This window comes from Echinops telfairi, unplaced genomic scaffold (genome assembly GCF_000313985.2).
Source record: "Echinops telfairi isolate 266 unplaced genomic scaffold, ASM31398v2 ScPeMD7_25;HRSCAF=90, whole genome shotgun sequence".
NCBI lineage: Eukaryota > Metazoa > Chordata > Mammalia > Afrosoricida > Tenrecidae > Echinops > Echinops telfairi.
In genome coordinates this window covers 21,073,671-21,085,599 of record NW_022103922.1, presented here as the reverse complement: position 1 = coordinate 21,085,599, position 11,929 = coordinate 21,073,671, and the positions used below count along the sequence as shown (strand labels likewise).

The 11,929-nt window shown below is 42.8% G+C and overlaps 1 protein-coding gene across 1 annotated transcript; it reads left to right on the top strand.

Annotated features, from left to right (window-relative positions):
• Positions 1–10,797: 10,797 nt before the first annotated feature.
• Positions 10,798–11,355, top strand: LOC101650862 (interferon alpha-2-like). Its single transcript, XM_004706619.1, has one exon. It carries the CDS (start codon positions 10,798–10,800, stop codon positions 11,353–11,355), a length of 558 nt encoding a protein of 185 aa, XP_004706676.1.
• The last annotated feature ends 574 nt before the right edge of the window (positions 11,356–11,929 follow it).

The window sequence follows — 11,929 nt, the reverse complement described above, 5'->3', positions numbered from 1 at the left end:
AAAAAAAAAGTAACAGCAAAAAAAAAAAAAAAGATCATTTTGAGGAATAAGGTGTGCATGTCCCAAGCCATGGTATTTTCACACACCTTATATGCATGTGTGAAAGCTAGACAATGTGGACAACCAATAAAGAAGACTAAGGAAGAACTGATGCTTTTGAATTGTGCTGTTGGCCAATAATATTAATTATGGACTTCAAGAAATACGATCAAATCTATCTTGGAAGAAAACTCACTGACACCGAGTGGATGCCAACTCAGAATGCTCCTTAGAAGGAAGGGTGGTGAGACTTAATCCCATGTACATTGGACATGCTATCCCAAGTGTCTAGTTCCTGGAGAATGGCATCATGCTTGGTAGAGGGTCAATGAAAAGGATAAAATCCCTCAATGACCTGGTCTGACACACTGGTGGTTGCAGCAGTGGGCTCAAATATAGCGACGATTATGTGGATGGAGCAGGACCAGGCAACATCTCAGTCTGTCATGAAGAGGATTGTTGTGAGTCGCAAATAACACCAGACACCAACACAAGAGAACTATTCAATCAGGCAAGTAGTGCCATGATTGACACTTAGCCACCAACAGGCTTACCAAACATTGCTTTGCATTATCAGTGGAAAGGTCACCATAGTGAAAAGGTAAATAGTGTCTTAATATTATTATAAAATCATTTAACCTTGTGGGTATCCAGAATTGTATTGGGTACCCCCAAGAGTCCATGGACTAGACTCTGAGAACTAACTCACTGCCATCGAGTCAATGCTGAGTCATAGTTACCCTGTAGAGCAGGGTTGAAATGGCCCCTGTGAGTTTCTAAGGCTATAACTCTTTATGGAAGTAGAAACTTCCATCTTTCCCCCTGGTGGTTTTGAACTGCTGAACTTGTTGATCTCAGGCCAACGTGTAACCATTACTCTACCAGGGTCTGAGAACTGCTTGCTAACCTCTCAAATTTCCCTGCATCTCCGGTGGTGAAGTCCCTCTTCAGGTATAAATCTCAATGTAACTTAGTTCTTAAAACCAAGTCCAAAATCTTAACTATATTTTGTCACGGTGGCCATTCCCATTTCTCCAGTTTATGACCTAGCACTCTATCCATTATTATAGCCCATGCACTCTGACCTTTTCCCATTCCTTTAAAATAAGCCCTTTCTGCTGCAGGGCAACTTCTATGCCATTTTCTTACCTTGGGAAACATTTCTCTACACATTTTACCTAACGTGTTTCAAGTCTCATGTTTCCTTTAGGGAAGGCGGGAGGCTAGGTTAAGTGTGGTCTCCGTGGTCATCCCTGCCATGCCATTTTTACTTCTCCCTTGTAAACTAGATCCCAGGGGGAAAGACCTCATTACTATTGTTACAATTTCTTTGATGGCTGGTCTTTTGTTCTACTGTAAGCTCCACACAGGCAGGGACTACTTTGTCCTTATTCAATACTCTTCCAACGAATGCGTGAATGTGTAAGTAAATGACTGTACACACTTTTCTGTTCAGTTTGCCACACAAGGATTCTCAATGAGGTTTTATTTCCTTAAAAAGAATGAAGATGCCTTAAAATAACTTTAATACGTTTTAAATTTAGAATTTTTATTAATAAAGCAAATAGAAGATATTCTTACATAAATAACAGCATAAATATAGAAATTCATTAATATAACTAAATCAGTGAATGTATATTTTATAACATGCCGTTACGCCAGAGGACACCAGCAGTTACATTTTTCCACACTCAGAAAAGCATTTAGACATGTGTCGTTTGTTCTAGGCTGGGCTCTCTTGTAGTTGTTGTTAGATGCCATTAAGTTAGCTCCAACTCGCAGCAGTCCTATGAACAACCGAATGAAACACTGATGGCTCCGCACGATCCTCACCCTAGCTGTTGTGTCTGAGCACATTGTTGCAATGACCATGTCAATCCATCTTATCAATGATCTTCCTCTCTTTCACTGACCTTCGGCTTTACCAAACAGGATGGCCTTTTCCATGAATCTCTCCTGATAACATGTCTAGTGAATTGGTGTCCTGTTAGTATGATGAAGCTTGAAAAAGTTTTAGGAAAATTGTGTGTTAGGCAGGGTTCTCTAGAGGACCAAAACCAGGACTCTTATGATTATAGCCAGCTAGCTAGCTAGATAGGTTTATACAGCAAGAAGGAATATAACAGCTAATTAGTCCACAAAGCAGTACAGAGGGCTCCATTCAAGTCACGTTCATGAACAGTTAATATATTGGAAGTCCTTCAACTCACATGGGCTGCTGGGTTCAAGGTCAAGGAAGCAGATACTAGAGTCATCCCTCAGGCAAGGCAGGCAGAGTCTGTCCCCTGGCAGGAAACAACAGGGTGAGTCAGTAACAGTAGCTTGGGAGCTTATTGAAGCTGGCCTGGATGGGATATTGAACTCAAGCAATGCAAGGCGACAGGATCCACCAACCTCAAGCTTAAACAATGTATGCACCAGCAGTGTGGTGAAGCAGACCTCAAAGGAACCTCAAGTTCTAGAGACACGATACATGGGTCGGCTTGTCCCACAGGTACTGTAGCTCACAGGTTGTCAGAGAACTAGCTAAAGCAGCAGCATGCTGGTCCGATCACCAGAGCAAGAGAGACAGGGGCAGGCCTTGCAGAGCCATCTATCTCTTTGCCCTCCAATCAAACTGCATCTTGATTAATCCCACATGTTTCTATTGGCCAAGTTGGTACAATAAACCTAATGATCACAAATTGTATTATCTTTTAGTTCCATTTTTATACAAGCTTTTTGAAGTTCACTCATATTTATTCCTGGGCAAGGGCTTCTCTTCCCAAGATGTGAAGTGGGGTGTTCTTGGATACAATCTGATCATACCCTGGGAGGGGAGGCTAACGTCAGTGAACATGGACTCAAGATGACGCATGATTTCTTTTATTTTTACATCATTTTATTGAGGGCTCAAATGACTCATCACAATCCATCCATCCATCCATTTTGTGTCAAGCACATTTGTACATTTGTTGCCATCATCATTCTCAAAACATTTGCTTTCTACTTGAGCCCTTGGTATCAGTTCCCCATTTTTTCCCTTCCCTCTTCCCCATGAACCCTTGGTAATTTATAAATTATTATTGTTTTTCATGTCTTACACTGTATGACAGCTCCCTTCACCCACTTTTCTGTTGTTGTCTATCCCCCAGGGAGGAGGTTATATGTAGATCCTTGTAATCAGTTCCCCCTTTCCACCCTACCTTTCCTCCACCCTCCCAGTATCACCACTCTCACCACTGGTCCTGAGGGGTTCATCTGACCTGGATTCCCTGTGTTTCCAGTTCCTGTCTATACCAGTGTACACCCTCTGGTCTAGCCAGATTTGTAAGATAGAATTGGGATCATGATAGTGGGTGGGTGGGTGGGGGGGCCATTTAAGAACTAGGGGAAAGTTGTATGTTTCATCATTGCTACCCTGCACCCTGACTGGCTCATCTCCTCCCAGCAACCTTTCTGTAAGGGGATGTCCAGTTGCCTACAGATAGGTTTTTGGTCTCCACCCCGCACTCCCCCTAATTCACAATGATATGATTTTTTGTTCTTTGATGCCTGATACCTGATCCCATTGACCCCTGTGATCACACAGGCTGGTGTGCTTCTTCTGTGTGGGTTTTGTAGATGGCCACTTGTTTATATTCAAGCCTTTAAGACCCCAGATGCTATATCTTTTGATAGCCAGCACTATCAGCTTTCTTCAACACATTTGCTTATGCACCCGCTTTGTCTTCAGTGATTGTTTTGGGAAGGAGAGCACCATGGAATGCCAGTTTAATAGAACAAAGTGTTCTTGCATTGAGGGAGTAGAGGCCCAATTGAGGGAGTAGAGGCCTGATGTCCATCTGATACCTTAATACGAAACCTATAAATATATGCACATGGCTCTATTTCCCTATCATCATATATAAAATATTTACATATGCACAGGCCTGTATTTAGACCTCTATAGATGCCCTTTGCCTCCTAGTTCTTTCCTCTATTTCCTTTTGCTTTCCTCTTTTCCCACTATCATGTTCAGCCTTCATTTGGATTTCAGTAATTCCTCTTGGTTACATTGCCCTTGATCAAGCCCTACCAGGTCTCTTATACTCTCCTCGCCACCAATTTTGGACCACTCATTGTTCCCTTGTCCCTGGGTTGGTTAACACCACTTCCTTTTCCCCCCCTCCCCCTCCCCCATGTCCCCTGGGAAACGTCGGTCCTGTTGTTTTCTCCTCCAGATTGTTAATCACACCTATCTTGTCTAGATAGACCTGCAGAGATAATAATATGCTCCAAAACAAGACAGAGCAAAACAAAGCAACAAAAGAAAACAAGAACAACAACAATAAACCAATGACATAAAAAAGAAAAGCCTGTAAATAGTTCAATGTCTGTTTGTTGACCTTTAGGAGTGTTTTCTGGTTGAGTCTGATGGGGTGTCATGCCCTGGCCCCAAAGTCTATTTTTGGTATTCCTTTGGGACTTCCTTGCTCTGCTCCCCTTGCAGTTCTGTTCCACACCCTTAGTGTTTTGCCTCAGTGTGGTGGGGTCAGATCGGGCACAATTACCACATTGTGTGTCTAGTGTTGTTCCTTGTAGGGCTATGGGTCAGTGAAGGATATTGTGGGACTGGCCATGTGGTCTTCTCTGTGCATTGGCTGCTTTGAGCAGGGATATCGTCCTCAAGGCTTGGTGGGCCAGCATGTGCTCCACTCTCTCTTCCTCCCCCTTCATTTGTTCTCTGAATGCATGCTTTTTGTGTATCCTTATCCCATAGACCTTTTAAGTAATAAATACCTGGTGACCACTCAGTAGAACCATGGCCTAGTTGGTGCCCACTTCCAGTGGGCTTCACCCAGACCTTGTGAGGACTGCCCATTGCAGACAAGAACAACAGCAATGAGGGCAGAGGGAGTGAAAAGATCAGGGCAAAACACAGACAATGAACACCTCTTATTTAAGAAGCGCAAATGAAAGAAGGTCTTTGGAAGTAAGAGACAGGTCAGCACACCTTCACCAGAACCCTTCATGCAAGCCTGTGTTTGGTGCAAAGGGTGGAAAGAAAACTGTTGTGTGTATGAGCCTACATTATTTATTCTCATAGGTCTTCCTCCCAACTCAAGAACCATCTAGAGCAGTGGTTCTCCACCTTCCTAATGCTGCAACCCTTTTATACAGCTCCTCAGGTTGTGGTGACCACTCCCAACCATAAAATTATTTTGTGGCTACTTCATAACTGTCATTTTGCTACTGTTATGAATCGGGCGACCCCTGTGAAAGGGTTGTTCGACCCCCAAAGGGGTCATGACCCACAGGTTGAGACCCGCTGATTTAGGTGATTAATTGTGCATAAATAGACCAGGATGGTAGCTATCACCTTCCCTTTCTCTTGCTGTATAATGTATCTGATAGCCTGCCTTCCATATAATAGGAAGAAGTCTGCCATTGGCATGACATCCAGGCACCTCAAATAGCTTCATCACAAGTAAGGGGACACATTTGGTTTTCTTTGTTTTACTGCCTTGAGGAAATTCCTGAACCCTTAATGCCTGTGAGTCATTGAGCTGACCTGGCTATGCCAGGACGACTAACCCGCAAGTCCTCTCTTCAGGAGGAACTGTTAGAACGTGTCACCTGGTCTTCTCTGCTGTGCCACACTCATTGTCCTACCCAGGCCATTGTTCTAACTCCCCTTTTGGTTACTTTTTCTTTTGTTACTTTGTTACTTTGACATAATGTAAACATTGCGATCTCTTCTTTTGTGTTTGTCATTTTGCTGTAGGAAAGCTGTTCCTAAGGCTCCTGTAATGTTTTCTATGTCATGTTGACCTTGGCTGCCAGAAAAGGAAGAGAAATGGCAGGGTTTGATAGGAGCTCTAGAGTCTTTCTAGATTTGGGAGACCTCAGAATTCTCCTGGAAAGTAAAAGCAGGGCTGGAGGAAAAGGGAACGCACAAAGGCAAAAGGAAAGTAAGTGCTGAAAGCGAAAATGAGTAAGTGGCATCCCAGTGACAAAAATCCTTCCACTAACCAAACAGCCGCGAGTCAGAGACAGGAACTTTGTAGCATGGCAGGTTTCAACCCAGTCAGGGGTAAGAGTGTTGTGGTTACAGACACCTCCCGAAGGAGAGCAGCTGCATTCTAAAGGCAAGCTGTTGCTTAAAGAGCTAGTGTACAGAGACTGAATGACTTATTTGTTTGTTCTTTTTGTTGTCTACCAAGATGACAAGATTCTGGGGATTTATTTACCAAGGCATGCTAGAAAGAGACTGAGTTATAGACTGGATGGCCGTTTTTCTAATATGTGAGAGAATTGCTCTCCTACGATATAATAGATCACATGTTCCCAACTTATCTGGCCTAACACCCCCTTTTCAGAATAAAGAAAAATTACTCAGTGCTCCCCAGCAATGAAAAACTGTTGTCCTACAGCCCATAATTCAGGATAAAGTGTAGGTATCTGCTTGTGCAGTCTCCTGGATATTTTTAGCACCCCCTACAAGGTGGTATCAGCCACATTGGGAAATGCTGTAATAGACGTTAGTCACTTGGACAAGACCCTCCTTCGGTGCACAGGTTCATGTTCATTCCAGAGGGGGGATTAGAATTAACAACGTTTGTGGATGAGCTGGGAACTCGAGTAAGAGAAACAGATCATCTCAGAGAAACTTATACCCAGCTTTCATGGTTGGGCGAGCTGGGGTCCCCTTTGTGGAAATGGCTAACACTTGTTGGGTGCTTAGTTGGTGTTTGGCATTGTTATTAATACATTATGTGATTTTACCATCATAACAACATGATGTAACACTCAACTCACTACCATTGTATTGATTCTGGCTCATAGCAACCTTACAGGACAGAGGAAAGCTACCCCTGTGAATTTCCAAGACGGGATATCTTTATGGGAATAGAAAGCCTCATCTTTCTCCTGAGGAGCAGCTAGTGAGTTTGAATCACTGACCTTGCACTTAGCAGCCCAAGACTACAACCACCGGGGTTCCTTTACATGGTGTAACAGACATGATTATTATTTCTATGTAACAGGTGACCAAAGTCATACAGTCAGTGCTGGCTGGAGCTCTGACATGAACCCAGGTTGTCTAATTCCAGAGTCAATTATCTTAATTGACTGCACTGTCCCTTCTGACCAAGATGTTTGGCTTACCTCATAAAAGCACTAACTAGCTTTTGGGCCTCCACTTTGCACTTTTCCCTTCATCCAAAGTACCATTCCTCATCCTAAAGACACCATAGGACATGCGAATGGAATGCAGCTTCCTTTACACCGGCTAAATTCTAGTTCCATCTTTTAAAAAAACTAAACATAGAGATACACTTTAAAAAAAATAAATCATTTGTTTTTTTAATAGTTCTTATCACAATCCATACACTCATCCATTGTGTCAAGCACATTTGTACATATGTTGTGATCATTATTTTCAAAATATTGTCTTTCTACTTGAGCCCTTGGTATCAGCTCTTTTTCTCCTCCCCCACCATCCCTCCCTCATGAACCCTTGATAATTTATAAATTATTATTTTTTTCATGTCTTACACCAACCACTGTCTCCCTTCACCCACTTTTCTGTTGTCCATCTCCCTGGGAGGGGGTTATAGGTAGATCATTGTGATCAGTTCCCTCTTTCTTACTCTCCTGGTATTGCTACTCTCATTATTGGTCCTGAGGGGTTGGTCTGTCCTGGATTCCTTGTGTTCCCAGCTCTTATCTGTACCTGTGTACATGCTCTGGTCTAGCTGGATTTGTAAGGTAGAATTGGGGTCATGATAGTTAGGGGCAGGAAGCATTAAAAAACTAGAGGAGAGTTGTGTGTTTCATCGGTGCTATACTGCACCCTGACTGGCTTGTGTCTTTCTCGTGACCCTTCTGTAAGGAATGTCCAATTGTCTACAGATGGGCTTTGGGTGTCCATTCGGCACTCCCCCTCATTCACATCGATATGATTGTTTCTTCTGGGTCTTTGGTGCCTGATACCTGATCCTATCGATACCTCATGATCACACAGGCTCGTGTGCTTCTTCTTTGTGAACGTTGTTGATTCTCAGCTAGATAGCCACTTGCTTATCTTCAAGTCTTTAAGACCCCAGACTATATCTTTTTATAGCTGGGCACAATCAGCTTTCTTCACCACATTTGCTTATGCACCCATTTTGTTTTCAGCGAAAGTGTCAGGCAAGGTGAGCATCATGGAATGCTGGGTTATTAGAACAAAGTGTTCTTGTGTTGAGGGAGTATTTGAGTAAAGGCCCAATGTCTGTCTGCTACCTTAATCCTTAACAGATAAATATATGTTCATAGATCTATTTCCCTATCATTATATGAAAATATGTTTACATATACACATGCCTGTATTTAGACCTCTATATATGTCCTTTGCCTCCTAATTCTTTCCTCTATTTCCTTTTACTTTCATCTTGTCCCACTGTCATGTTCAGCCTTCATTTGGGTTTTGGTAATTCCTCTGCACTACATTTCCCTTGATCAAGCCTACCAGGCATCCTACGCTCCCTTGCCATTGACTTTAGATCACTAGTTGTTCACTTGTCCCTGGGTTTGTTGGCATCCCCCATTTCATTTCTCCCACCTCCCCTTCTCCCATGTCCTCCCAGAACCATCAGTCCCATTGTTTTCTCCTCTGGATTGTTTATCCCACTTATCTTATCTAGATAGACATGCAGAGACTATAAAGCACAAAAACAAGATAGCAAAAACAAAACAACAAAAGAAAACAAAACAAGAGCAACAACAATAAGAAAAACACTAACAAAAAAAGAAAAGCCTATAAATAGTTCCAGGTCTGTTTGTTGACCTTTAGGAGTGTTTTCTGCTCGAGTCTGATGGGTGCCATGCCCTGGCCCTAAAATATACTTTTGGTATTCCTTGGGGACTTTATTGCTTTGCTCCTCTTGCTGCTCTGTTGCAGGCACTTGGTGCTTTGCCCTGGTGTGGTGGGGTCAGATTGGGCACAATTCCTGCACTGTGTCTTCAGTGTTGTCCTCATAGCGCTAAGGGTCAGTGAGGGACTTGTGTCTTGTGGTGGGGCCAGCCCTAAGGTGCTCTCTGTGCATTGGCTGCTCTGAGCAGGAGTATTGCTCTCAGGGCTTGGTGGGCCAAGATGTGTTCCACTCTCTCTTTGTCTCTCCTTCCCGCTTCATTTGCTCCTGATCAGACCTGTTTTCTGATCAGACCTGTCCCTCTCCCCCAACTGTAGCTTCAGTGCTGTCCTCTGAAGTGAATTCTTCTTGGAAAGGGTGTGAATGTGCGTGTGTCTACGTAGTTGGGATTGGGGCCAGCCCTGCAGACCTCTCTGTTGGTTTGCTGATTCATGCCGCTGTGTTGTATTCACCTCTTGGCTCACTGGGTTGACATCTGCTCCTTCTCACCCTCTCCTGTGGAGATATAAACAATGCCCTCTTGGGTGGGTTAGTGCCCTGTTTCCTAACTACCCATGTCTATTCTTTCTTTCTTTCCCCTTCCTTTATGGTTGGCTGCCATATGTATCCCTGGATTTGGTCTGGCCCCTGCCATAGTACCTGGATCTCACCCCAGGAATGTATGTATATAGTAGCTTTTCTCGTATGCCCCTTTTGCTTTTTAAAGCTTACCTCAGTGCCCTTGTATGCTTGGCTTACTTTGCTTAGCTTAATTTCCTTCAATTCATCCCATGTGGCGAGGTGCTTCATGCATTCATCACTGCTTTTTTTAGGGATGCGTAGTACTCCATTGTATGTATGTACCACAGTTTTTTAATCCATTCATTCGTTGATGGAAATTTGAGTTGTTTCCAACACCTCGTGATTGTCACTATGCTGCAATGAACATTGGAGCACAGTTGTGTGGCCGTGGTTTGTTTCTTACCTCTCCTAGGCATATGCCTAGGAGGGGATTGGGAATAATTCGAAGAAGATAGCAGCATCTGCATTGTCACATAATGACCAAGAGAAAGTTGTGTGTGTGTGTGTGTGTGTGTGTGTGTTTAATTGCTAAAAGTTGGCCAGGCAGAAACAAAAGGCATCCTCGTGGTGGTGTTGGGTAAGTGTTGGACTGCTAACAAGGTTACTGGTTCAAATCCTCCAGCCACAGCTTCGGAAATCCTGTGTCATTAGCTATGAGTCAGAACTGATTCAATGGCAGTGGGTTTGTTTGTTTTTTGATTAGGTAAACTAACAGCTTTCTAGGCTATAGATGCATCATAATTATTTTAAATGCAATCTAATAATGATATTTTATGTACTTTTAAGACATAACCTTTTTGATATTGTTTCCAAAATAAAATTATGACAGTAAATATATCATTAGTTAGTTTTTCACCAACTCAGGTGATATCTTTAAGGGAAAAAAATCATCAATTAAAAAAAGAAAGAAAAATCACAATAATTTTCATAAACCTTTTCGATTTCCTGCTGACTTGGAAAAGTGACAGTCTTTTATTCCCCTTATGAGTGCTTCTCTCTTCTCTGCTCTTGTCTAAGTTCATCCTGAAGAACAATCCAGAAGGTATGAAAAACACCCTGTCATGCCATAGTGTATACTTTATTGGCACTTCTTGGTTGAGAGTCACTTATTGAGGCATTTGTGTCAATACATGTATAGTTTTAATTGACTTTTCAAAAAAAATAAAGAAAAAGTAGAAATGGAAAGTAAAGGGGGAAAATGGATTTGCCCAGAAAATGAAAGTTTCTGTGCTCACTATTTAAGAGGTCTTCCTCATCCAAAGTCTCAGAGCTTGCTAAGTAAGGCAAGGCTTCCACTGCAGAAAGTCCGGCAGAATCAACAATGTCCCTCCCACTGTCTCTGCTGATGGCCTTGGTGATGCTCGGCTCCAATCCTGCCTGCTCTCTGTGCTGTGACCTGCCTGTGAACCGAGACAATCAGGAATCCTTCACAGTTCTAAGTCAAATGCAGAAAATATCCCTTGTGTCGTGTCTGGGGGACAGGACTGACTTCAGATTGCCTCAGATATTGGCGGGCATGACCCAGTTGGAGAAGACCCAAGCCGCTGTGGTTCTGCATGGCATGCTCCAGCAAATCTTCAACTTCTTCAGCACAAGTAGTTCTCATGCAGCGTGGGATGAGATCCTTCTGGACAACTTCCTCACTGGGATATACCAGCAGCTGGAAGACCTGGAGCTGTGCTTGGAAAAAGGAAGAAAGGTGGAACAGATATCTGTGGAAAGTGAGAACTCCAGGCTGGCTGTGAAGAAGTACTTCCAAGGACTCCGTCTGTATCTGAAAGAGAAGGCCCACAGTCACTGCGCCTGGGAGATCGTCAGGGTGGAAACCAGAAGGTGCCTGCTCTTCATTACCAAGTTCACAGAAACCCTCAGGACATGAAGAAGATGTTGGTTCTTAAAATAGTCCATTTGGTCAATGGAGTTGCTGTTTCCGAAGACTTCATCCTTAAATTATCATCTTATGCCGGATGAAAAAGAAGTATTGGCCAGCTTATGGGAATTGTCATTAAATCATGTTGTACCATGAGTTATAATAAGTTATATAGAACAGAGACTTGTATGATCCATTTGCATTGCTGAAAACATTTTTCTTTGCATTTTTAATCTGCCTCTTATAATTATTGGAAATATTTATGTGGTTCAGTTATTTAAATACGTATTGTCAATAGAACATTTGCTTAGTATGATATTTTGCATAAGACCACTGCTCGCTCAGTTTTTAAAGCTATGTGAAATAAATACAATTTTCAATAACCAACTTGTTGGGCTGCATACACTTTTCACCAGAAACCTAACCAAAAGTCTGATCCCACACAACAAACCCAGGCCAAGCATACGAGTCAAGAAATGGATCCTAACACACGATGACCCTTTTGAGGAGGGAGTGACTTGATTGCAAAGATACAGCCTCCAGCTGATGTCAACTTTACTCTAATCCAGGGCCATCTCCTGTG